General features: G+C 55.3%; 1 protein-coding gene across 1 annotated transcript; it reads left to right on the forward strand.

Moving 5' to 3' along the window:
* Positions 1 to 20,341: 20,341 nt before the first annotated feature.
* P2RY1 (purinergic receptor P2Y1) lies at positions 20,342 to 23,104 on the forward strand. The gene has a single exon (XM_058030995.1). The coding sequence runs from the start codon at positions 20,342 to 20,344 to the stop codon at positions 21,431 to 21,433; it is 1,092 nt and encodes a 363-aa protein (XP_057886978.1). The 3' UTR covers positions 21,434 to 23,104.
* Positions 23,105 to 27,713: the final 4,609 nt, after the last annotated feature.

A 27,713-nucleotide genomic window follows, 5' to 3' on the forward strand; every position in this document is an offset into this window, starting at 1 on the left:
ACAGCCCCAGGTACCAGCGGCTCCCACTGTCCCACCGGTATTTCCCCTGCCAGGCTGGATCCCATGTTTGCCTTTATTTCCCACTGGCAAGGGAATAAATGCAATGAGAGAGGAAAAATTCTGTCACTCACTCTGCAAAACTGCAAGGGACTGGAACTATTTTAAGAAAGAGGGGAAAAAAGGGTAAAGTTTCACCAAAGGTCTTTTAAAACCAAGGTTAAACAAGGAAAGACTTGGAGATGAGAATTAAGGGACTCGGATAAGCTTTGCTGAGGAGAGGTTTTCTTCCCTGTTAGTTTTGCTTATGGGTTTATGTCAGTTTTATGGAGCTGTACAGTATAATTTATCCAGTCTCTCCTATTTATGGGTACATTTCAGAGTAGAATGCTGTTAGCAGCTTGAAGCACTGCCATGCTCCAGCACTTTGGGTTTAACACCACTCAATGTGAAAAAAAATTAATATTTCGACTGAAAATAGTGAATAGCAGCTATGACTGCAAAAGCTTCGCAGCTCCCTTCAGAGCTGTCGGAGCTGCCCAGGAGGAGCAATGCTGACGGGCTCGGCTCGGGCAGCAGCTCTGGCGGGGCCGGGCGGGCTCTGGGCGAGCGGGCACGGCCCGGAGTCTGTCCCGGGACACCCCGAGCCCTCGCGGGGACACAGAATGGCCCTCGGGCTCTCTGGAGGGGGCAGCGCCTCCGGGCGAGGCTGTCCCGGCGCTCCTCATCCCCGACAGGCACAGACGGACCGGAGCTGTGGGAAACCCCAGCGCCCGTGACTCTGAGCTCGGCGTCTCTGTCAAACACCCGCGGGTTTTCCACGGCTGAGCGCTGCTCCCCAGAGCTGCAGGAAGCTGCAGTCTTTCACAAAACGAGAGAATTTCCAGCGGGAATGAATTTCCTGGGAGCCGGCTCTGCCCCACGCCCGCCCGGGACAGAGCGCTCATCCCCAGCGCCCCTCCAGGGCTGCGTTCCTTCAGCGCGCCTCAGGAATCCGTGCCGGATTCCAGCAAACGCAAAAAGTCGTTAATTATTAAGCAGGGCTGTATCTGGGGGAAGTCTGATAACACAGCCCGGGAGATAGAAGTGTTTGTGTGGAACAGCTGCTTGTGCGGAGCAGCCCGCGGTGGAGGGAAGGGAATTTATAAATAAAGAGTTACAAATTGTCAGCAAAGGCCTTGGCACGAACGGCCCAGAGTTCAGATAAAAGGGGAGCTCTTGAGGATCATTTTCCTCAGGCCTTGAGGAGCATTTGGGAACTTGCAGGAATGAAGATTGTTTGGCCAGCCCCTGAACCCCAGAGAGCTCCCGGACCCGTGCCAGGGCTGGGGATGCTCCGGCTCTCATGTCCTGAGGCACAGCACCCACGGCCACCACACTGAGGGGCAGGGAGGAGCAGAGCCCTCACCTTGCCCGGGTGCCAGGTGTCCTGGCTGAGGGCAGTGCCCCTGAGCTCCCGTGGCACCGAGCAGGGGTGCCGGGCAGGGGCCGTGCCCAGCTCGGAGCCCCAGTGGGGCTCCCCTTCAGCCAGGAAAGGCACGGGACAGCGCTGTGGGGTCCAGGCTGCAGGCAGCAGGAGGAGAAGCTGCATTTCAGTGCCTGGGGAGGGGGAAAGGCCCACAGCCCCAGCCCAGCGCCCCCTCCCCATTCCCCACTCCCTGCTCTGCCCGGCACGGGCCCCTCTCAGTCCCCACAGCCCGGGCACAGGGGCCTGGCCCAGGGAAAAGGGAAGGGACACGGAGCAGTTACCCAGCAGCATCTCCAGGTGTGGGAGCGCAGTGCTGCACAGCCCAGGGCACAGTTCTGCCCTCTCTGAGGGCATGGGCTCCTGCAGGCCGGGTGCCAGCTCTGTGAGGAGTGCAATCTCCTCTTTATTGTTGAAGTAATAAACATGATGTGCGTACACCCCAAACCAAACAAAGCACCACCCCAAACGGTTGAGCTCCTTCACCTGGGATGGCAGGGGAGGAGCAGAGAGCACAGAGGCTCCGGTTCTGCTGCACCAGCTTGGCTCAAGCCCCAGCTTCACCCAGGCTGCGAGGGGGAAGGAAGGTGGCTCCTGGGCAGCGAGAGCTGGCTGCGAACGCACGGCACATCCAGCTGGTGTGCAGAATGAGGAGCAGCTCCCAGCGTCAGGGCTGTGCTGGCAGCACTGGCACACCCAGGGAGGGGAGACTGGGATCCTGGAGGTGCTGAGGGGACAGAGATGGGCTGTGAATGCACGGCACATCCAGCTCGTGTGCACAACGAGGAGCAGCTCCCAGCACTGGCACATCCAGGGAGAGAGGGTTGGGATCCTGGAGGCGCTGAGGGGACAGAGACGGGCTGAGCAGCGAGTTCAGCCCCCTGGCTGCTGCGTGCCTGCTCTGTGTGTGCCCGGGTTCGGCTCATTGACCAGGGGTCCTGTCCTGAGCGAGCGGCTGGTGCTGCTCACCGGGAATTGGTTCTGACCCCCGCTGAATGTTCAGGGGGCTGCGGGGCCCCAAGGGGTTTTTGGTGCAGCTGGCACAGGAAACAGATGCTGCAGCAGATGCTCCCCCCGTCCCCGTGCCCCCAGCTCCGCTCGGCGATTGCGGCCGGGCTGCGGCGGGGCCGGAGGCACCGAGCCCGATCCGCTTCCTGCCCCTGCCCCTGCCCCTGCCGGCCGCGGCCTCTCCGGATGCTCCTGCGGGCACCCAGATCCGCGGAGGGACGCTCTGTCCCGGGATATTTCAGCGGAGCTGGGTCCCGTCATCTCCTCCCGCCGCCCATCCCCGCCCGCAGCAGCAGCAGCAGCGGCGGCGAGGCGCCGGCACCCGGCACAAACCCAGAGGATTTGGCTGCTCACACCCCGAGGCGGCCAAGGAGGGTTTGAACGAGCTGGCACTGCCATTTCCTTGTTTTCAAAGCGGACTTGCGAGGATTTTTGCTGCTCTGCTCCACTGTGGCCCCTTGTGCTGCCCGAGGCACCCACCGCGACCCCAGACCCTGTGTGCAGCCCTGAGCCTTGGGATCATGAACGATCACAAGGGAATCTCACAGTTCAACACTCCCGCAGCCATAATTCAGGTCTCTGACAGCCCTTCCCAGTTCTGCATTCCCGAGTGTTTTACCGGGGTGTAAACTCGGACCATCCCGTTTGCTCACCAGTGAACTGCAGCAGGGCAGGGCTTTGCTCCCTGCCATGGCCAGGCTCCCTCTGGAAGCTCCTGCCCTCCCACCAGCGCTGCCGCCCCCACTTCTCGATTGCAACAGCCTTCGTGGCCAGCCCCACTGGAATTAATTCTGCTTTCCAATGAATCATGCTGAGAAATGTACGGTGTGGGAGCAGCAGGATTATTTTTGCTTCTGTCACGGATGCTGGCAGAGTGACCCCTGCTCCTCCCACTCGGCTGCAGCTCAGCCCGAGGCACCGAAACCCGAGCTGCCCCAGGGAGCCCCGGCCGTGTCCCGTGGGGCTGCGGGGCTGTGGGGCTGTGTCCTGTGGGGCTGTGTCCTGTGGGGCTGTGTGCCGTGGGGCTGTGTGCCGTGGGGCCATGGGGCTGTGTCCTGTGGGGCTGTGGGGCTGTGTGCCGTGGGGCTGTGTGCCATGGGGCTGTGGGGCTGTGTGCCATGGGGCTGTGTGCCATGGGGCTGTGGGGCTGTGTGCCGTGGGGCTGTGTCCTGTGGGGCTGTGTGCCATGGGGCTGTGGGGCTGTGTGCCATGGGGCTGTGTGCCATGGGGCTGTGTCCTGTGTCCTGTGGGGCTGTGTGCCATGGGGCTGTGTCCTGTGGGGCTGTGTGCCGTGGGGCTGTGTGCCGTGGGGCTGTGTGCCATGGGGCTGTGTCCTGTGTCCTGTGGGGCTGTGGGGCTGTGTGCCGTGGGGCTGTGTGCCATGGGGCTGTGTGCCGTGGGGCTGTGGGGCTGTGTGCCATGGGGCTGTGTCCTGTGTCCTGTGTCCGGTGGGGCTGTGTGCCGTGGGGCTGTGTGCCATGGGCCTGTGTCCTGTGTCCTGTGGGGCTGTGTGCCGTGGGGCTGTGTGCCGTGGGGCTGTGGGGCTGTGTCCTGTGAGGCTGTGTGCCGTGGGGCTGTGTGCCGTGGGGCTGTGGGGCTGTGTCCTGTGGGGCTGTGTGCCGTGGGGCTGTGTGCCGTGGGGCTGTGTGCCGTGGGGCTGTGTCCTGTGTCCCGTGGGGCTGTGTGCCGTGGGGCTGTGTCCTGTGTCCTGTGGGGCTGTGTCCTGTGTCCTGCGGGGCCATGGCTCTGCGATGGCCCCAGCCCAAGGGGAGGCTCTCAGAGCCGGGTCTCAGGCACAGCTCAGCCTCTGCTCTGACCCCGCTCTCTCTGCCCCTGGGGCACCGCGCAGCAGCCTCAGGGCAGCAGGGGATTCCAACAGGCAGCAGGATTCCAGCAGCAGCCCCTTCCCGACCCTGCTGCTTCAGTTCTGCAGAAATCTGGGCAGGGAAGAGGCAGAGCTGCCGAGAGCTGGCAGGAGTCCTGTGCTGTGCCCTTCCACAGCACTTTGCCAGGGCAAAATGTGAATGGTTTGGGTTAAAATCCAGCTTTTTCTTAATCTGCCCTGGCAAAGAGAACCGGCTCCAAATAGATCTTTGTTTTGATTCAAGAGTAAAATGGTTTCTCCAAGGAAAAAAGCAAACCAACAAACAAACAAACAAACAAACACAGCCACCTCCACAGCTCCTCCTGCCCAGGGGTGGAGGAGCATGTTGTGGTTTGTTTTCATAGGAAAATCAGCCTTTGTTGGGAGCGTGATTCAAACGTGTAGGGACTGGGACTTGGATCAGTTTCCAGGGTTTAGCAATAGTTTGCAGCACGCGTGTGATTTCTGGTGAGCTGTGTGATGAGGAGCGGCCCGGCTGCAGCAGTGGCAGGGAAGGGCTGCGCAGGGTTTGCCACGGTGCTGCCCCAGGCAGAGCTCCTCGGTGCCAGAGCCGCCTGGGGCCTGGAATTCACACTGTAGGGAACAGCATCATTGCCTGGGGAGAAAGGCCTGCGCGTACCTGGGGAGATATTCCACCAGCATTTAAGGGGAAATGTTTCTGTGGAGGGTGTGAGTGGGGTCCCAGGGGAGCTGCCCTGGGGTCTGTGTGCAGGCTGTTCTGTTTGTGGGTCCCTGACTGTCCCTGGGGTCTGTGTGCAGGCTGTTCTGTTTGTGGGTCCCTGGCTGTCCCTGGGGTCTGTGTGCAGGCTGTTCTGTTTGTGGGTCCCTGACTGTCCCTGGGGTCTGTGTGCAGGCTGTTCTGTTTGTGGGTCCCTGGCTGTCCCTGGGGTCTGGGTGCAGGCTGTTTGTGGGTCCCAGGGGTCTGTGTGCAGGCTGTTTGTGGGTCCCTGGGGTCTGTGTGCAGGCTGTTTGTGGGTCCCTGGGGTCTGGGTGCAGGCTGTTCTGTTTGTGGGTCCCTGGGGTCTGTGTGCAGGCTGTTCTGTTTGTGGGTCCCAGGGATCTGTGTGCAGGCTGTTCTGTTTGTGGGTCCCTGGCTGTCCCAGTCACTGCAGCAGGGTCCCCGGGGGCCAGGCTGGGCCCGTGCCCACCCCAAACCATGCCAGGGGTCCCGGGGTCCCTCAGGGCAGGCTCTGGGGGTGCTGCTCACGCCCCTGGCTCTGTCCCTCCCATTTCAATGTGGTTTGAAGAGGATCCTGCCCCCGGCTCCTGCTGTTGCCCATCCCAGCCCTGGGTTTGCCCATTCCCAGCCCCTCCGGGGGATGCTGCTCCTGCTCCTCCTGCCCCGCTGCTCTGCGCAGAGCCCAGGTGCCACCCCTGCAGCTGCTGCCTCAGAAAAAGCCAATTTCCAGCCTTTCCTGACAGCAGCACTGAAGGAAGGAAGGGAGTGGATGAGTGAGTGGCCTCCCACCTGGAAAATACCTTTTCTGCCTCCTGCATTGAAACCATCCCGCTGTGAGCATTAATACTTCTTCTGCAGCTCTAGGAAATACAATAATAGGTTGCACATTCAAACCAGCTGCTCGCTTATTTTTTTCAACTGCCTCTGAAAAATGCCTGTAATTAGGAAAAATCTATAACAAGAAGTACAAACAAATCAATGTCTTTCATTAGCCATAAAGAGTCGGCACTCTGCCTTCACTGCGGCTTTATTAAATTAGAATAATGAAGCAGAAGCCATAGAAAGCAAAACAAGAGCTTTGGAAAGGGCTGAAAATACACAGATGTCAGGTTAGAAACACGTTTCAAATTTAAGTGTGAAGCTGTAAACACATTTGCTTGTGCTGTTCTGATGCCTCCTCTGCAAGGCTGTGGGAACCTAAAAGAGTATATATATATAGGAAATACATATATATGTATGAATATATGAAATATATATTTATATATTCATATATATTTATATATAATTTTATATATTTATACATATTTACTTATTTATATATTTAAATATTTCAATATTTACATTTGTATTTATGTTTTCCCTCCTACTTCCCTGTGAAGGGTATTTAATCTCCTGTGCCAGGACACTTTGCTGGTGCAGGAGGGTGTCAGGATGGGCACCCAGGAGCCTCCCCCAGGTGTGATCCCTGCCCACATCCTCCCCTCCTGGCCTGGCTCTGTTCTGTTCTGGGCACACACAGGGCACTGAGGATCAGCAGTCCCAGGACAAAACACGGACAGGCTGCTCAAGGACCTTGCAAGCACCTGAATAAACCAATTTTGATGCATTTTACTGCTTCAAAGATCATTGTGTCCCATTTGTTTCTGCCATGTGGTAGTTAGCTACTTTCGAAGAGCAAACCAAAACCAACCTTTTCATTATCAGCAGAAAATACTTTCAAAAATCTTCACCTGTGTCTTTTCTAATGCCGAGCTGTGAGCTGGAAAAAGAAGTCTTGCCCTTAATTTCCCTGAAATGGAAGAGCCGTGGGGCTGGGGCAGGGTGGGCACGGCAGGTCAGCCTGGCAGGGCTGGCTGGAGAGCGGCTGTAAATTGCTTTTTGCTGGCTGATTTAAGGCTGTAAATTGCTTATTGCTGGCTTGTTTGAGGCAGGATTTCTGCAGCCTGGTGTGTGGAGCCGTGTTTGTGCCCAGCAGTGCCCTCAGCACCTGGGCTGTGTGGCTGAGTCCTGTGGGGCACCTTGGGGCTCGGCTGTGGGGAGGAGCAGGAGCTGACCTGGCCTTGGAGCCCGCACCGAGCAGGGGAATCTGAAATTCTCCACCCGAATTTGTCCTTGCAGAGCGTCCCCGGGGCTGGGAAAGCGCCCAGCCTGGCCTGAGGCGCTGCGGGGACGGAGCCCTGGCCAGCCTGGCCCTGAGCAGCCAGCCCGGGACTCAGCTCTCCCAAGGAATGTTTGTTTTACTGCTGTGGCACGGGCTGACAGCACCACAAACCCCCCAGCCCAGGATAATTGAATATTCATCTCCTGCGAATTCTATTAATTCTGCGTCTCTTGTTCGCAGGAGCAAAATAATTGCTGTAATTTCATTTCAAAACCCAAAGTCAATAACCACGAGCCTGTCATTTCTCTGTGCTTTCACTGAGGATTCGCTGCCTGCTCCGTGATCCCTGCTAGAACAGCACGTTTATTTGTGCATTTCTCTGCTAAAGCCCATTTGCTCTAAGTGGCCCAGTTGACACCACCAGAGAATTCTTTGCCCTGGTTTTAAAAAGCCTTTTAAAACTCTGCCTTAATTTAAATGGGAAAATATAAATTAAATTATGTGGTTTGGTGCCCGTTAGTGTTTCCTCACTCCCCTCACCAAAGGTTCTGCATTTTGTTCAACAGCTCCAAAGGAGATGTGCTTTAATATTAATCAGTGCTAAAAAATAATTTTTTAAAAATCAGGTTTTACCCACTAGAGAAAAGCACAGAGAAGGGATGAGGTTTAAACACGCGGCATTGGGACCGGGCATGCAGGGCAGGCACGGGGAAGCTGCTTGTCAGGGAGCTGTAAAAAGCAGGTTTGATGTTTTCTGCACAACCTCCACCGTGACAGAAGGCTCTGGACCTGACCTTCCTCCTTGCCCCCTTATCTCCCATCAGTGTTTACAGATATGCTGATTTCTCATGAAAGAGCAGCTGCTGCTCCAGAAAGCAGGGTCACTGGGCCACAGGGTACCCCTGCCACAGAGCAATTCCTTTGGCCAGGGGCTGCTGCTGGGGCTTGTGCACCGGGGAGGGGGCGAGGGAGCAGGGACACGGCAGGGACACGGCAGGGACAGGGCAGGGACAGGGCAGGGACATGGCAGGGACAGGGCAGGGACACCACAGGGACATGGCAGGGATGCGGGCTGGTCTCTCTGCTCTGCTGCCCAGACCAACAGGAGCAGCCTGGAGGGCTGCAACCTCAGAATCACTGCCCTGCCCTGGAGGGGACTTGAGAAAGGCTGACTCGAGCAACCCTGTGGGGTGGCTGGGTCCAGGCTGACGTGCCAGGCAGGGGAGGTGCTGCCATCCATCATCCATCCATCCATCCATCCACCCATCCATCCATCCATCATCCATCCATCATCCATCCATCCATCCATCCATCCATCCATCCATCCATCCATCCATCCATCCATCCATCATCCATCCATCATCCATCATCCATCCATCCATCCATCCATCCATCCATCCATCCATCCATCATCCATCCATCATCCATCCATCATCCATCATCCATCCATCCATCCATCATCCATCCATCCATCCATCCATCCATCCATCCATCATCCATCCATCCATCCATCCATCCATCCATCCATCCATCCATCCATCCATCATCCATCCATCATCCATCCATCATCCATCCATCCATCATCCATCCATCCATCCATCATCCATCCATCATCCATCCATCATCCATCCATCCATCCATCCATCCATCCATCCATCATCCATCCATCCATCCACCCATCCATCCATCATCCATCCATCCATCCATCCATCCATCCATCCATCCATCATCCATCCATCATCCATCCATCCATCCATCCATCCATCCATCCATCCATCCATCATCCATCATCCATCCATCCATCCATCATCCATCCATCATCCATCATCCATCCATCCATCCATCCATCCATCCATCCATCCATCCATCCGTCATCCATCCATCCATCCATCCATCCATCCATCCATCCATCATCCATCCATCATCCATCATCCATCCATCCATCCATCCATCCATCCATCCATCCATCCATCCATCCATCCATCCATCATCCATCATCCATCCATCATCCATCCATCCATCCATCCATCCATCCATCCATCCATCATCCATCCATCCATCCATCATCCATCCATCCATCCATCCATCCATCCATCCATCCATCCATCATCCATCCATCCATCCATCCATCCACCCATCCATCATCCATCCATCATCCATCCATCCATCATCCATCCATCCATCCACCCATCCATCCATCCATCCATCATCCATCCCCATCCATCCATCATCCATCCATCCATCCATCCATCCATCCATCCATCCATCCATCCATCCATCCATCATCCATCCATCATCCATCCATCCATCATCCGTCCATCCATCCATCCATCCATCCATCCATCCATCCATCCATCCATCCATCATCCATCTGTCCATCCATCCATCCATCATCCATCCCTCCATCCCTCCATCCCCATCCATCCCTCCATCCCTCCATCCCCATCCATCCATCCATCCATCCCTCCATCCCTCCATCCCCATCCCTCCATCCCTCCATCCCCATCCATCCCCATCCCCAGTTCACCAAACCCCCAGATTTGCCCTCAGAGCTGTGATGCCATTGCTTGTGCCGTGGGCTGGGCAGGTTGATCCCACTCCTCATTACTTTCCAGCAGTGCTAAGCTGTGGCTGCTCCTTCCTGGGCTGCAGGCAGGCCGAGGGCTTTGCCAGGGCTCCTGAGGCAGCTCCCCGAGCCAAACAGATGAAGCCTCATTAGCACCTGTGGCAGGGAGGTGTTTATTTCCATTAAGACAGCGTGGAGTGTGCCTTCCTGCCAGGCACAGCACAAACACAGCGGGAGACAGAGCCCTGCTCCCCTCTGTCAGCGCTCCCTCATCTCTCACACGCTGTTGGACCAGCTGAGCAAACCAGACTGGGCTGCAAACAAGCAGCTTGGCTGTTTTCAGAGACCTCCACAGAGAGCGGATATGAGGTTTCATATCAACAAGAGATCAATCCCCAAATCATCCATTTTACTCTACCTTATAAATCATGTGCTTTGTTGCATATTTTATCAAATATACTTTCAAGCCACATGGAGAAATGAGAATGTGGAGAATCCCTCCAATGTCTTGCAAATTATTATGCAAACAGATTTTCAAGAAAATCATAATTTCTCTTTTAAATACATCTGGGACAGGCATGCTGCTGCAGAGGTGCCACTTCCTGCTCCTCCTGCCCGTGCCCCGTTTTGGGCTAAACCTGAACTTAGTTCCTGTGCAGCCTGCTCCTGTCCATTGGGCTCCTCACCAGAACAGGACAAAACACCTCAGTCTGTCGTTTGCAATGGGAGTGTCGGGCATGAATCAGTGTGCCAAGGGAAACCCAGAGCTCTGTGCCAGGGTGCTGCTCCTGGGCATGAAGCATGAGCTGTTTTTAGGAAACCCCCGAGACCCAGAATGGTTTGGGGTTGTTCCTTATCAGATCCATCCCCGCAGATCTGGGAGAGCAGTTCTTTTACCTGCCCCCTTTATAATTGATTTCACCTCATTTAGGAATCAGAGCAGCAAAAAGGAACTCACAGAGGAGGTTCTGCCTTCCCACCCCCAGGTTGCTGTGGTTCCAAGTCAGTGGTGATCTTGCCCCCCCACTAAATATGAGACTTTAAAATCAATCATTAATAGCTTTAAAAGGTTTGTACAGCAACAACCAGGCTCACTCATGTTTGAACATTAACAGATGTATTTTTCCTTAACAGTGGGTTCTTTTAGTCAAATTCTAGAGGTTATAAAAAGGATTATCTATGCCAGTGATTTTTTTTCCGGTACATTTTTAGACTGGGCTCATGGAATAAGCTCCCGAAGCTCCAAATTGAAAAGACAAAGGTTAATCCCTTAAGAGCTGGATAAACAATCAGTCATTAAGGGATGGAAAGCACTAGCACAGGGCGAGCAGAGGCTCAAGGGCAGCAGGGGAAGGTGCACTGGCCTCACCTGGGTGCGGGTGCCAGGCCCTGCTGCCAGGGGTGTGGGGTCCCAGTGCCACAGCAGGGACAGAGGGCCATGGCTGGGAGTGCAAACCAGATGGGTTTATTGGTGTTTGGTATTTCAGCAGGGAGGAGGGAACGTGGGGACAGAGGGTCCCTGCAGCAGGGCAGCCCCCAGCGCTGCAGAGCTGTGCATCTCCAGCTAAAGCTGTGCTTCAGGGGCTGCCCTGCGCTGGAAACGGCCTTGGGAGGAGTGCCAGGGGTCTGCTGCAGTGAGGGCTCAGCTGGCATGTCTGTCCTGCAGGGTCAGCTTTGGGGCTTTATTTCAGGTACTGATGTGCCTCTGTGTTTGCTCCTTGGCACCACCTCCCTCCTCACCATCCCTGGGAGCTGCTGAGCTCCACCTTCGGCTGTCGTGTGCAGACAGAGGAGTCCCGAGCTCAGCGTGGAGGGGCACAGGGGCTCTGAGACAGGAACGCGTTCATCTGACGGGTTTCAGGCCAGGGGCAGCACCGAAACCAGCCGGGAGCTTCAGGTCATGAGAGACAGGACAGGGAGCAGCCAGGAGCACCTGGTGATGAGGGGCAACTGTGCCCCACAGCTCCAGTAATGAGGGGTCGCTGTGCCCCACACTGTGCCCCACACAGGGCTCACTGTGCCCCACGCTGTGCCCCAGTAATGAGGGGTCACTGTGCCCCACACAGCCCTGGGGATGAGGGGTCACTGTGCCCCACACTGTGCCCCAGTAATGAGGGGTCACTGTGCCCCACACTGTGCCCCAGTAATGAGGGGTCACCGTGCCCCACACAGGGGTGATTGTGCCCCACACAGGGGTCACCATGCCCCACACAGCCCCCGGAGGAAGGAGGCCAGAGCAGCCAGGGACAGAGAGCTGCAGCATAATGAGGGAGGGAACAATGGCTGGGAAGAGATGAAAGGATCTGGCTGGGGAGACAGCAGTGCAGAGGTGTTGCTCAAGGTGCTCCTACCCCTATCTGTTTCAAACCTGTTGGAAGAGAGCTCAGAAAAAGGGGGCTTTTAATGCTCAGTTTAAACTCCTGACACTTCTTTGTCATTACTGCATGTTCAGATTTTCCTGAAATAAAGTGAGAATTGGCATCAGGCTAAAAATCGGGATTCATTATGTGGCAGCACTAGACTGAACGATTTGATTCCCATTTCCACGACTGGTATGTTCCAGGCCATTCCTTCCCTAGTTGACCCTCGGGCAGGAGTGGGAGGCAGCGAGGGAGGGCAGTTTGCAGAAGGACAGACGGCTCTGGGGACGGACAGGGGGAGCTGGGGCTGTGGGCAGGAGGGGGCTCCGGCTCCAGGACCACTTGGGCTTCACCCTGGCAGCAGGGGTGAAAGGTGGGTGGGAATTGCACCTTGCTGCTCCTCGTGTGCCTGCTTTGCACCAGCAGGGCCAGAGCAGCTCTTTGGACCCATTAGGCAGAGCCGTGGGGATCATTGCCGGAGCTGTGGGTGCTCCAGGCCGGGTGCAAGGGGAGCAGAGAGGTGTCGGAGCTCAGGGCATCCCTCTGGGTGTCCAGAGTTACCAGGGACCCCACTGGGGGGCTCAGAGACCCTGGCCCGCAGCCCAGAGCCCCTGGGGATTTGATTGTGACCCCTGGAGCAAGTTACCAGCTTTGTATGAGGACGTGAAAGTCACAGAAGTTTAAACAGTATAATAATAAAATTATCGCAGGGTGAAGATGGAGATTTTAGGATCTTTGGTATGGGGGCTAAGGAGACAAGATGGAGGAACTTGGGCGTGTCCAGCCTTTCTTCCTCTTCTTCTTGTTCTCCATTTTCCGCTGTGATGCTGGCATTTAGGGATTGGCTTAGAATAGAAGTGCACTATCTAACATAGGTGATAGGTATTGGGAATTAAGTGTAAATATGTTATGTGTAGTTTGTAGTATAAAAGGACAACACAGAGTGCCTGTGGCTGCCCTGCTGAGCAGATCTCGGCTGGGCAGAAAGAAAATTTTATAGATAAGAATTAATAAACAACCCCAAGACCAAAAACTGAAGAGCTCTGACTCGTTCTTCAGTTGCATGGGCTGAAACAGAGACACCCTGCGCATCTGGGGCAGTAATTAACAACCAAACTCCCAGAGGGTGGGTGTCCCTAACTTTATGAATTCCAACAGCTTTGAGGGTTGAGATGACTTATTTTACCAAATAGAGCACCTGATCAAATCTACACTAAAACATCAAGAAACGATTTTGCCAACATTTAAACAAATATATAAAGAAATATCAAAAGGGAAATTAAAAGGAAAATCCAGTATGAACATATTGCTAACACTTGCTAAACATCAGCAGATGACGCTGGCTATGATGTGGTGCTGATGCAATGACAGCAATGACAGGTGTTTTCTGAGCTCTGTTTGACCTCTTCTGTCCCAGGCTTGGCTGCTGCCCCCACAGGAGGAGCTCCCAGGGCTGGAAGGAGGAACCTGCAGGGTCCCACTGATCCTCAGTAGTGCCCAACCAGCAGCTGGGTCATAGCTTTGGTCACAGCACCTCAGAGGCAGACCCACATGCATCCCTCATATGCATTAGCTAGCAAATTCTTAATTGAAATGTTTAATTTTGTCTCCCCAGCTATGTGATCTGTTTGTCTTCTTGGCCATTTGAGGAAATTGTATAATGTGAGTATTAATGTGCTATCAAACTGCCTCAGCAGAATTGTCTTTCTTGGCCAGGAGCTGAACAAAAGAGCTTTTCTACAGAGGATAGTAATTTCATTTTAAATGGCCATATAGGAAGAAGGCAAGATTGCTCCCTGCTGTAATTAGAACAAGTTTTCCAGGATCCTGTGTTATCTTTAGGCTCTGGAAGTGTAGTTACTCCACCAGGATTAATAACTCACCTCCATTAACTCCAATTATTGCTGCGTGCATTGCTATCACAAACCATTTGCATATTCTGGAATACAGAAGGGATTCCAGAACAGCTTCATTATCCTTGTTGGTTTACAATGTTAAAAAGGCCAAAAGGGAGAAGCAAAGCCCCCTGGGGGAGCACTCTGTGGGGCTCCCATGGGACCCCAGCCTAGGCTGTTGGACACTCCCTGCTCCTGCTGGACACTCTCAGTGTTGGGCACTGCCCAGTGCTGGACACTGCCCGGCCTCCCCCTGCCCAGTGCTGGACACTGCCCAGCCTCCCCTGCCCAGTGCTGGACACTGCCCACACCACACCTCCCCCTGCCCAGTGCTGGACACTGCCCACACCTCCCCTGCCCAGTGCTGGACACTGCCCGGCCTCCCCTGCCCAGTGCTGGACACTGCCCAGCCTCCCCTGCCCAGTGCTGGACACTGCCCACACCACACCTCCCCTGCCCAGTGCTGGACAGTGCCCAGCCTCCCCTGCCCAGTGCTGGACACTGCCCACACCTCCTCTGCCCAGTGCTGGACACTGCCCACACCTCTCCCTGCCCAGTGCTGGACACTGCCCACACCACACCTCCCCCTGCCCAGTGCTGGACACTGCCCACACCTCCCCTGCCCAGTGCCGGACACTGCCCAGCCTCCCCTGCCCAGTACCGGACACTGCCCACACCTCCCCTGCCCAGTGCCGGACACTGCCCACACCTCCCCTGCCCAGTGCTGGACACTGCCCAGCCTCCCCCTGCCCAGGGCCGGACACTGCCCACACCTCCCCTGCCCAGTGCCGGACACTGCCCACACCTCCCCTGCCCAGTGCCGGACACTGCCCACACCTCCCCTGCCCAGTGCTGGACACTGCCCACACCTCCCCTGCCCAGTGCTGGACAGTGCCCAGCCTCCCCTGCCCAGTGCCGGACACTGCCCACACCTCCCCTGCCCAGTGCTGGACACTGCCCACACCTCCCCCTGCCCAGTGCCGGACACTGCCCACACCTCCCCTGCCCAGTGCTGGACAGTGCCCACACCTCCCCTGCCCAGTGCTGGACACTGCCCAGCCTCCCCTGCTGATCCAGAGCCGCCACCTTGTCCCCATGGCACCGCCACCGTGCCCCAGAGCTCACACCCCGCGGGACTCTGCCTCCTGGGGCACACACCGTGCTGGGCGAGATCCAGTTAATGAGCCCGGGAACAGCTTTTGTGTTCCAGACAGCCAAATGTCAGCTCAGACATGAGAAGCAGAGAGGAGCCGGCTGCTCCTGCGCTGGAGGGGAGGGAGCTGCTCCCAGGCTGCAGCAGGCGCTGGGGAGACCCTGCAGGCTGAGCACGGCGTGGTTCTGCCACCCTAAGTGTGGGTGAGTCCCCAGGGACAGCGGCTGCTGCTCTGCCAGGGCAGCAAGGACGGGACAGGAGCACCCCCGGAGCTCAGAGCACGGAGCCACAGAGTCACAGCGGCTCCGGGGCCATCGAGTCCCCACCCTGCCAGGGCCACCACTTACTCAGGCTCTCCAGTGCCGCACCCACGGGGATTTTGAATCCCTCCAGCACGGGGACTCCGCCGTTGCCCTGGCAGCTGTGCCAGGCTGCACAGCCCTTTGGGCGAAGACATTTCCCCCCGTTCTGAGTTCCCCTGGCAGAAGTGGGGTTTGTTCCCCCTGGTTCTGAGGGAGCAGAGCCCATCTCCCCCTGCACCCTCCTGCTGGGGAATTGGGCAGGGTGAGCTCCTTTCTGCACATCCCCTGGCAGCCCTGCGTGCCCTGTCTGCCACGGACACGTCCCATTACCCTCATCAGCTCTTGAGCTGCCGCTTCCCCGGTGCGCTTGCCGAGGACAGGCAAACAGCGGCGGCCGGGCTGGTGGGGAGGGACCATGCACGGCAGGGCTGCGCCCCTGCCCTCACCTGGGCACAGCCACTCCCTGCCCTCGCCTGGGCACAGCCACTCCCTGCCCTCGCCTGGGCACAGCCACTCCCTGCCCTCACCTGGGCATGAGCTCCTCCCTGCCCCACAGCAGCTCCTGGGCTGCCCTGGGCCACAGGGTCCCCAGGGCTGCTGCAGAGCTGCCCACAGAAACCTGCCCTTCACAAGGGGAGAAGGGAATACTGTGTGGTAAAGGGAATATTGTAAAATATTTTGTACGCTGCAGGCAGAGGTATTTTAAAATGAAATAAATTGTATTTTGGGCTCCCCGTGGAAAGCCTGCAGGGTGTATAAATGAGTGCTGGGAAGAGATGCTGTCTTCTGCGGCACATGAAAAAGGAATAAAGGAAGCTTCAGGAACTGAACAAAGAAAACAGTGTGGTAAGTTGTTGTTTGACCTAAAGAGTTTCCTAAGGTGAAGGTGAATTAAGCTCTCCAGAAGCCAATAGGTAGGTCACAAGCCAATTGAGGTAAAGTGTGAAATTGGCATTTTTGCAGCAGGTAAGGTGTCCTGTGGTGGGGAGTTGAGAGCAGCTCAGTCTCCAAGCTCTGTGCTCACCCCACAATCTCTGTGCTCACCTGTCCTTTCCAGCAGCTCTCCTGAGTGAGATGCAGCGTGCTTTAAGCACTCTCTGTGTGTGTATGTGTATATATGTTCCCTCTCTCCGGGCAGGTGTCGTGGTGACCACTCTCAGGGTCCTTTCCAGCGTTTCTCAGCCTGCTCCTGGCCTGGGCCCCTTGCTGGTACCAGCACACCCTGAGGTGCTGACATCTGAGCCTCCTGATAGCCAGCACCAACAGGTAGGAGCAGCCGGATGCAGGAGCAGCCTGTTCCCTTCCCACTCCCCCACGCCACAACAGCTCAGCACTAATTGGACTGGCTGGGAATTTCCATTTGTGCTCCTGCACACTTTGGTTCCTCGTTAGGGATATATCATCCGTTTGGGTTAAATCAGCTGTTAGCGGAACAAAACATTCGGTTTAATGGAAATCAGTGGTATAAAATCCCAGATTTTGCAGAAAATGCATTAAGAGGCAGAGCTGGAAGGAATTCAGCTCCAGCTCTACCAGACAGCAACCAAGTCAGCTCCAGGCATATGCTGGAGCGATGGAGGAGAAGGTGCTAATGCAACATGCTTCGTGTTGTGCTCCAAAATAAGAACAGCTCGGCATGGCAAGCAGGAAGGCACTCGTTCGCTGGCTGTGGGAGAAGGCATGGAACAGCGGGGCTGAGAAAAAATCTGCCTCGTTCTTTACTCAAGTGTTTGGACCTTTTGCAGCTGAAGCACTGCAGCCAGAATGTGCAAACTGCTGCAGCCGGGATGTGAGATCTCCATTCCCAGCGGGCTCAGAGGGCCATGCTGAGGGCAGGGATGAGCTGCCTGGACAGCACAGGCTGCCTGGTGCAGGGATCTGCCATCAGCCCTGCCGGGGCAGGGAGGCAGCTTGTGCCTGTGATCCATGTCAGCTAATGTCACAACCAGAGTGTGCTCAGCGGCCCACCCTTCCCAAGAGCCATTGAAAAATGAGATGACACTCAGAACAAGGTAACAGGGATGAGTCAGGTGTCTGGGAAAATCCTGCCCTGGCAGGGAAGACTGAATAAATTGTAGTCTCAGACCAGATTATAAGTCTGAGCTTGGAGTGTGTAGTAACAGATCAAGAGTACTGCAGGTGAAGAATGGGAAGGATGGATTCAGTACAGAGCACTTCTGCCTTCAGGTGTTTGCACCTTTGTGTTCATCCTTCAGCACGCACACTGGCACCTCAGGAATGTCCTGCCAGTCCAGCTGTCACCTCTCCATGCAGCCACAGATTCCCCAGGGGTGTCTCTCTGTCATGCCAGAGTTCTCCCTGAGGTCAGTGTGACCTGGGCAAGCGCAGCACATGTGGAACATCCTCTGGGCAGATCATCATCCCTTGGGCATGGCACCATCCTCTGGGCATGGCACCATCCTCTGGGCAGATCTCATCCTCTGGGCATTCACCCTCCCTGTAGCTCAGCCTCCCGCCGCTCCCAGTGCTCTGGCCACGCTGCCAGCACAGCAGCTCCCCAGGGCCCACTCCCCGGCCCCTCAGCCTGGCTCCAGCAGCAGCACACAGCCCAGGAATCCTCCTTGCTCGGCAGCTGTGTGCTCCCAGAATGGCTGCTCCAACCTTTTGCCTTTGCAGCCTGGGTTTGCAGCGCTGCCCAGGTAACCAGGGAGCAGGCTGCAGCTCGGAGTGTGTTTGCTGATGCTATCGGCACGGCTTCGGCGTGCCTCAAAATTTGCTCAAGACAGGAAACTCCAGCAAGCTGCCACGAGAAGCTGCAGCAAGCCGTGGCACTGAGAAGTCACTAGTGAAGCTGCTCTGACAAAGGAGTAGAGAAACTAAAAGGTTTCTCCTCTACTAATAGCATCAGTTTGCGTATTTTAGTACTTTTTTACACAATAATCCAAGTCCTTCATTAAAATAAATTCTGCTTTGGGTCATACAGCTGACTCTCAGAGGAGCAAGATGGCTTTTCCCTATGCTGGCGTGGTAGGCTTGATATCATTGCGCTGCATTTGCCATGTGTCTGGCTCGTGGGTTGGGTGTTTGCTTTCCTGGGAATATGAAGAGTCAGGATTTGTTTTTCCAGTACTCTCAAATCCTAGAGGGCACCACAGAACAGCTCTGCAAACCGGGCTTGCTGTACAACATGGATTTCATAGGTGTTACACTTCTTGTCTCCTTTTTTGCTTTCCTTTCACTTCACATCCATTTTGTGTCAAAATTTAAAAGAATCCTAAAATACTGAATAAGCAGTTGTTACTGGATAAAAACAGAAGGGGGAAAAAACTAACATACAAGAAGGAAAGGTATTGTATTTACAAAACTGAGGCTGTTGCTTTGACATGGTAGCTTAAGTTGCCCCAAAAGTGAAGCCAGGCCAGCGACTCCATCTGCAGCCACTTGCATATTCCCACAGGGGTACAATATGCAGCTGATTTCCCAATTAAGCTTTCCCAGCAAAGAAGTTTTATAATTTAAACAGACTGAAAAGTTTGAGGAATGAATACATATTCATGAAGGACTAATAACACTCTGTCTAGAACACAGCTTTGAGCTGAGAGCAGCTCTGACTGGCTCATGTCTCACCCACCATACTTAGCGAAAATGGGAACGAGGAAGAAATGGCTGAAACCAGCAGATTGTGTTTTGCCAAGACAATAAATAATAACCATATTCTGACTCAAGTGCCAAATGTATAGCGCTTAATTAGAGGTCAGTAGAGCATATTTCTGCTCAGCTGTTCCATTTACAGCAATTAACATGTTCGTGTCACTTAAACTGGGTTGCAGAGCACATTTCAAAGGGTTGAGTGAAAGCAGAACCAGGGAAGGGCTGTTCCACCTCTGGCAGCAGCCCGGGAGCAGCGCCCTGGGCACCCACCCGCCGGCAAGGAGAGGTCTCAGGCTGGCGCAGCGCCGCGCTGCCGCACGCTCTGAGGGCTGCGGGACCCTGTCCCACGGCTGCGGAGCTGAGGCGACCCTGCCCGTGCCCGGGAGGGCCGAAGGGACCCCGCCATGGCCCGCGTTCTGTCCCGCCCGCCCGGGCCGTGCGGCGGCACCGTCAGACACCGGCGGCCGCGCGGGGCTCCACGCCCGCCGCCCCCGTGTGCTCCGCCGGCGCTGCGGGAGCGCTCCGGGCGCGGAGCCGCGGGCGCCCCGGGGCAGGGCAGCGCCAGCCCCGTCCCCGTGCCCGCGGCGCGGCCCCGGTGCGGCGGGCGCGGCAGCACCGCCCGTGCGGGGGCGGCGCGGGGGGCGGGCGCGCCGGGGCCGAGCCGCGCCTCGTCCCGCCCGGCTCAGTCCGGCGGGGCCGCGCCGTGCCCGCCGAGGGGCCGCGCTCCGCGGCGCTGCCGCCCTCCGGGCCCGTCCCGCGGCCCCGGCCCTGCCCGGCCATGGGCGCCGGGGCAGCCGCGGCCGGGACGCCGCCCCCCGCGGGCGGGCGCTGCCGGCGGCGCGGAGCGGCGAGCGCGGGCTGAGACGACGACGACGACGAGGAGGAGGAGGAGGCAGGTGGGGCGGCCCCGGCGCTCCTGCAGCCGGGCTGGGGTGCGGCGGGGCCGGGCGGGCGGAGGGAGCCGGACGGGCGGGCAGGGGGAGCCGGACGGGGCGGCGGCGGTCGCGGGGGGCGCGGGTGGATCGGCCGCTCCCTGCCCCCGTTCGGCCCCGTCGCCGCCGCCCTGCCCCTGCCGCTGTCCCCGGCCCCGCTCCGGCCGGGCCAGCACGCGGTGGCGGCGGCGTGCGCGGCTCCTCGGAGCGGGGCGCGGAGCGCAGCGGGGCCCGGTGCCGCCGCTCGCGAACCTCCGAGGGAAAGCAGGGCAGGGCTCACCTTCCAGCTAGGTTTCCTTTGCTCTCCTCTTTTTTTAGATGCGTTTCTGTGCCTGTAGAGACTTCGTTGCTTCGCCTCAGCCCTATGTGACTCTGGGGGAAGGATCATGACCGAAGTCCTTCTCTCTGCTGCTCTGAACGGAACTGAGCCCAACCTGCTATCCAGCAGCGGCTGGTCTGCGGGAAACGTCACCACCAAGTGCTCCCTGACCAAAACCGGCTTCCAGTTCTATTACCTGCCCACCGTCTACATTCTGGTCTTCATCACGGGGTTTTTGGGCAACAGCGTGGCTATCTGGATGTTTGTCTTCCACATGAGGCCTTGGAGCGGCATCTCGGTTTACATGTTCAACTTGGCACTGGCCGATTTCTTGTATGTCTTGACTCTGCCCGCCCTCATCTTTTACTACTTCAACAAAACAGACTGGATCTTCGGAGATATCATGTGCAAGCTGCAGAGGTTCATCTTCCACGTGAACCTGTACGGCAGCATCCTGTTTCTGACCTGCATCAGCGTGCACAGGTACACGGGGGTGGTGCACCCCCTCAAGTCGCTGGGCAGGCTGAAGAAGAAGAACGCCGTGTATATCAGCAGCCTGGTCTGGGTCCTCGTGGTGGCCGCCATTTCTCCAATACTCTTCTACTCAGGAACAGGGATAAGGAAAAATAAAACCATAACGTGCTACGACACGACGGCTGACGATTACCTGAGAAGTTACTTCATTTATAGCATGTGCACCACCGTGCTGATGTTCTGCATCCCCTTCATAGTGATTCTTGGTTGCTATGGGCTCATCGTGAAAGCTTTGATTTACAAGGATTTGGATAATTCTCCTCTCAGGAGAAAATCCATTTACCTGGTCATCATTGTGTTGACGGTCTTTGCAGTGTCTTACCTTCCCTTCCACGTGATGAAGACCTTGAATCTAAGGGCCAGGGTGGATTTTCAAACCCCAGATATGTGTGCCTTCAACGATAAGGTTTATGCCACTTACCAAGTGACGAGGGGCCTGGCCAGCCTCAACAGCTGCGTTGACCCCATCCTTTACTTCCTGGCAGGCGACACCTTCCGAAGGAAGCTGTCCAGGGCCACCAGGAAATCATCCAGAAGGAGCGAGCACAACGTGCAGTCCAAAAGCGAGGAAATGACTCTCAATATTTTAACAGAGTATAAACAGAACGGAGATACCAGTTTGTGAACGAATGCAGATTTGGGAACGGTTCGAAAAAATCCTCCGCTTTGAGGCAGTAGGAGACTGTAGGGCTTACGAGTGTGTGAGGAAAAGCTACCAGTCTCAAATTCTTTTCTAGATAAAGCCTCATTTTCTGGTCATAGGAAAAGCTTAACAAAGTCAGTGGAAGAATTTTAATGGAAAATAACGTGTTAAAATTCAGCTTTCCTTCAGTAGTTTCATTTATTTCTGACTTCTGTCAGATAAAGTAAAATGAAATAAATCCCCTAAAGGAGGAGAGCAATCCAAGTGCATCTGGTTTAATGACTTAGTCTCCCACGTTTGAAAATGTTCTCAGTCAGCCTGTCTTTAAAAATAGGAAATAAAAATAAGAGCAGTATCTTGTCTTCTGAGGCTCAGTCACAGACCAGGCTCTGTGCTCACTCGCTGTTGTACGCAAGGATTTAAATCAAAGTCATGATGCAGTTGCCATTTTCAGTTTTAGTATCTTTTTTTCATCTACTTCTAGTGCTGATAATTACTCGATAGTTTGGTGGCATTTATGGTTCAGTCCTCTTTCAGTGCCGGTGTTTTACTCCAGGTAGGCTTTGCTGGTGTGTGCATGGTTGTGCTTTGGGATTGCGGTGGTTGTTCGTGGCAGAGCTGCCCCCAGGGCTCCCCGGTGCCCCCCGGGTGGGCGCGGGAGCGTCCCCGGGCGCTGCCGGGCGCGCGGGCGCTGCCGGGCACGGGGAGCGGGGCCGGGCGCCCGGTGCCAGCCGCGGGGACGGGCACGGCACGGCCTGGCTGGCCAGGGAGCGCTGGCACCGCGCTGGCACCGCAGCCGTGCCGAGCCCAGGTGGGCGTGCTGGCAGCAGCCGGGCCTCGAGGCCAGCAGGAACACGTGCTCCTGCCGTGGCCAACACAAAGGTTCTGCTCCTGCAGCCTTTACACATACAGGTGGTGTGCCAAGAACAGTGGATATTAAAGTGGATAGTATAAATGGATTATATATATAATATATATATAACAGTATTGGGGGGAATTAATTTCTTTTTGTACTTTGACAAATAAATTACTGTATTAACAAGATGTTGCAATATACTACAGGCTAAATCCGGCCCTTTACTATAGATCTTCTCCAAATGTGGGATAGTTCATCCAAAATTAGCCAAACTGCAACATTGTGTAACACAAGAGCTAGTGATCAGGCACGGATGAAATTCTACATGGGCAGTGTCACTCGTTTCTCATATTTTTAATAAATGTATTTGAAAATATTTTGTGCTAAAAGCGGTATCAAAGCATGCTCTGAATAACGAATTTAGTGTACAAAATTAAGTTTGATGTAATCCTAAGGGTGATTTTTAACAGATCTTTGTTCCTCTGGTCTGCATCATAAGAGTAAAATATTTATATTTTACTTACCAATTCCAGCGATTGGTTACAAATGAGAGCAGCTCTAGTTATTTTTTGACAACATTGTTAAGCAGCTTCTGTTCATATGTACGGCTTCCTCTGCAGAGTCCCTATTTATTGAACTTATTTATTAGAATGCTAAATGTAAAGTTTGTAAAGTGTGGTTCTCTGTGGTCATATTCAGAATTGGGCATTAATGGAAAATTGAAGAGCATGTTTCAATCACTGTAATACTGTGTCTTCTAACAGAACACCTTTATAATAAACTCAATTCCACCCTGACTATTCACTGCTGATATGTAACCTAGTGATAAATTAAACTACTGATTTATAGCCTAGAGGTAAATGAAACTCCAGCTTAGGAAGCCTCTTAAAGCAATGTGGAGAGCTCATTTAGCCCCACGAAAAATGTAGAGGTAGCGAAGAAATCTCAAGCAAGGGTCAATTGCTAATTAATCCTGACTGACAAAGCCTGTGGAACAGCACAGACTATTTATATACCACAGAAAGAGCCTGATTCACAATAAATGACTTCTCCTATTATGTGATTATTTGAGGCTTCATTCAGCTGAGGCACGTCTTGTTTGGAACGGCAGATGAATTACACGGAGAGGGAGCATAAAAATAGGATATTCTTTGAATCTGCTGCTCTGTGCTGAAAACCCCGTTCTTTTCCGAACGTTGTGCGGTCGGTTCCTCGCGTTCATTGGGAAATTCAACGTTCTGGTGACTCCGGTTTGGGCAGAGGTGGCGGCAGCCCCCGCAGAGCGCGGCCCCACGGTGTGCCCGGGCTGCGGCTGTGCGTGCCCTTGCTGCGGGCACGGAGGGGACACGGGGACAGCGCCGTGTCCAGCCGGGCCCGGGGAGCCGCGGGACCTGCGGGCGGCCCCGAGCCCCGCGCAGTGCGGGCCGGCCGGAGCAGGCGGTGCGGGTGCCCCGCGGGTGCTGGCCCGGACACTGCAGGGCACCAAGGTGCCTGGCACCAGCCGTGCCACCAGCCGTGCCACCAGCCACCCGGCGACAGGGCCAGTAACCGCGTCTTCCACGGTGACACCTCACTCTGTGCCCTGTGACACTCCATGCTGGCCGAGGTGACACCGAGGTGACACCTCACTGCATGCCCTGTGACGCTCCGTGCCGGCTGAGGTGACACCGAGGTGACACCTCACTCCGTGCCCTGTGACACTCTGTGCCAGCAGAGGTGACACCTCACTCCGTGCCCTGTGACACTCCGTGCTGGCCGAGGTGACACCGAGGTGACACCTTGCTCCATGCCCTGTGACACTCTGTGCCAGCTGAGGTGACACCACACTTCGTGCCCTGTGGCACTCAGTGCTGGCCGAGGTGATGCCTCACTCCATGCCCTGTGACGCTCCGTGCCAGCCGAGGTGACACCGAGGTGACACCTTGCTCCATGCCCTGTGACACTCCGTGCCAGCTGAGGTGACACCTCACTCCGTGCCCTGTGACACTCCGTGCCAGCCGAGGTGACACCTCACTCCGTGCCCTGTGACACTCCGTGCTGGCCAAGGTGACACCTTGCTCCATGCCCTGTGACACTCCGTGCCAGCTGAGGTGATGCCTCACTCCGTGCCCTGTGACACTCCGTGCTGGCCAAGGTGACACCTTGCTCCATGCCCTGTGACACTCCGTGCCAGCTGAGGTGACACCTCACTCCGTGCCCTGTGACACTCCGTGCTGGCTGGGGCTGCAGCTGAGCCTCAGAGCCTCGCGCAGGGCTCCTGCTCCGTTTGCCAGCCGTGCTGGATTTGGCACGGGGCACTCGGAGCCATTGCTGAATCCCACCAGGTTCCTGCCTGCTCCCACAGCTCCTCCTTACCCGGAGCACACCAGAACCATACCTTGGGTGTCCCCCCTGAGGGAGCGCTGCTCAGCCAGGAGCTGGGCACCCGCACAGCGAGGGCTGGAGCCCTGGGGAGCTGCCAGCCTGTCCCTGAGCTGGCCCTTCCTGGGCTGTATTTATGGAAGGCAATCGGCCCAGCAGCTCCAGGGGCGATCCCTGTGATCATCCATCACCCTCAGGCGTGGGTGTGGCTGAAGAGGCCTTTCCCTGAGCCACTCACCTGGAGTTTCTAATCCAACATGTGAGGTGAATGCAACTGCAGCTCCGGCCTTTGGGCTGGTAATTAATAATCAGTGACAACAACGGGTTGTAATTACTAGGGACAAGATCCAGCTCATTATCTCTCTACTTTGACCACCTAGAAGTTCCACCTTCCCTCATGCTGTGCAATCTTTCACTAGCAAATGAGATTAAACCTGTTCTGATTTTGTGGTCATGCTTGTAACCTGTTTTCCCCCTGGGTATGTTTGGGAATCTTCTAACTACAAATCATTCTCTTAAGACACCACAAAGTTTGAAGTAAACAGTTATTTAGAGCTTAACATTTGGCAGACCCACGCCAACACCAATTCTCGTTCACCAGCTGTACTCGCTTCCTGCAGCTCATGGGTCAATGTTTTTTCCTATTTATGCCCAGTAACTCTTTCATGTCTTGAACACAACTTGAGGTCAGCATGAGACCCACAGTGAAGTGCTGTCGGTTTGTACATTTGCATGCACGGGTTTTTGTTTCAATGCAGTTCATATAACACAGAATCAATGAGCTCCTGGGCAGGGTACAGCAGCACCTGGCCCTGCTCGGGGCACAGGGTGCCCTGGGTGTGCCCTCCTCCTCCTCCTCCTCCTCTGGGTGAGGAAGGACTTGGGGCACTCCTGGGGCTGTCTGAGCCCGACTGCACGGCCACAGCAATTTCAAATACTCTGGAGGCACAGAACTCATTACTTGGCATGTGGCTGTGAATTACTGTGTGTTCCAAGGGCGGATGTGAAAATGCCTATTTTTCTGAGGTGCTGTGATTTTAATATTGTTTAATTCAATTTTTTTGTGAACACAACTGAAACCTGACTGCAACATCTGTGGGGACAGTGCTACCTTTTATTTACACTCAGGTTATGCAGCTGCTTTAATTAAAGAGTAAAAAAAATCCTCTTATTTGTCCATAATTTTAATGAGCGGAAATATATTTGGGTTTGAAGTTGCCACTATTTTTAGTGGCAGCAGAAGTGTGGCCCCAGCGTTGCTGGCTGCACCGAGCAGCTCGTGTTGGAGCCGCCCCAGTAGCATTATGAAACACTCCTCCTGCCTTTTGTGTTGGTAATTCATGCTTCCAGGAGATTCTTCCGGCAGTGCTATGTCTTTAAAAATAGGTAATAAAAGGCTTGCAAAATACATGCAATTTAAAACCTTGAGAGGAAGCAGGCAGACCAAATGAGAATCAAAATAAGTGAATAAAGTGAATAAACGAGTGATGCTTAGCCTTCAAAGACAAAGGAGGCATGTGAAGATGTGGTGGCAGAACAAGGGGGAATGAGGGAAGGTAGATAGAGATCAGATATTGGAAGAAAGCTGTTCCCTGGAGGGTGGGCAGGCCCTGGCACAGGGTGGCTGCCCCTGGATCCCTGGCAGTGCCCAAGGCCAGGCTGGACACGGGGGCTGGAGCAGCCTGGGACAGTGGGAGGTGTCCCTGCCGTGGCTGGGGTGCCCTGGATGGGATTTAGGGTCTGTTCCAGCCCAAACCCTTCCATGGTTCTGTGGTGTTTGGGGTCAGCAGGTGGCACATCAAGGCTCACCCCTGTGCAGCTCCAGAGGCAGCAGGCTCACTTGCTGCCCCATGCCCACCCACTCCAAGCCCTCTCCCATTCCCAGAATGCAGCCAGAGGTGGACGTGCTGCCAGCCCCTCTCCCTGTACAGATCACAGCTCAATCTGTCCTGCAGGAGCTGCCTTCCCCCTCTGGCAGTGGCTGTGCCTCAGTTTCCTTGCAGGATGTCGAGGGACTGTCCTTCCCAAAGAGTTAACAGCTCAGAGCCCACTCAGACGTGGAACCCCTCTGTTAGCTGTGCCTCCCCTGCCATGTGGGTGTTTCAGGTTTTACGCTGGGCTGCATTTCCATGCCATTGTCTCGTCTGGCTGCCTGCAGCTGCCCCAGCCTCACACCATGAGCAGTTTCCCTCTGTTCCCTCCTCATGCTGTGGGAGGCTGTGGGTATGTATTGGTACTTCACTGATTTCACCTGATTTATCTTCAGATTTATTTACCTTTCTCCTAATTTTCTTCCTCTTCATTTATCTTTGCCCTTCATGCAAATGGTTCAGCTACCCATTAAAATTATTCCACTAAAATTATAATTTCTTACCAGTAAATGAATTCCATCTATCAACAAATCATGCTGTTCCATGCCTTTCCAAAATTCCCTTTCCATTCCCAAACCTGCTGAGAAGACCTCGTTTTCCCCCAGCACATAAACCTTTAAATGCTCCAGGGCAGGCAGTCCAGGGCCCTGGTTGTGTTTGACACAGCAGACTCAAGGCAGTGTGTGAACACCAGATTCAGTATCTCAGCTAACTGAATTTATCCCCAGTTCCACAAAATCGCGGAATCATTTATGTAGGAAAAGGCCTCCCAGACCATCAGTTCCAAAGGTTTCCCTACCCCTGGCCCAAGCGGGCAAAGGCAGGTTGTGCCCTGGCAGAGGCGAGGCAGCGCACAGACCCGGGGGATATTTGTTTGTAAACTTTCCTTTACAGCGTTGGGAAAGCAAAGACCAGCCCGTGGCAAGAGGCAGAGGGTGGAAGAGGTAAATAATTAAATAAATGGGGTTTTCAGAGCGTGCAGCTCGGGTTTCTGCTGGCAGCGCTGCCCCGGCTCCAACGGGAGCTGCCGGGAACAGGCTGGGATGGAGCCGAGCTGGGGCAGGGCTGGAGGGGCAGAGCCCAGACACTGCTGGGGACGCGTCCTGAGGGGTACCCAGAGCATCACAGGCTCAGGGGTTACCCAAAACCTGAGCGGTTTACCCAAACCTGAGGG

The sequence above is a fragment of the Melospiza georgiana genome, chromosome 10 (genome assembly GCF_028018845.1).
Source record: "Melospiza georgiana isolate bMelGeo1 chromosome 10, bMelGeo1.pri, whole genome shotgun sequence".
Taxonomy (NCBI): Eukaryota; Metazoa; Chordata; class Aves; order Passeriformes; family Passerellidae; genus Melospiza; species Melospiza georgiana.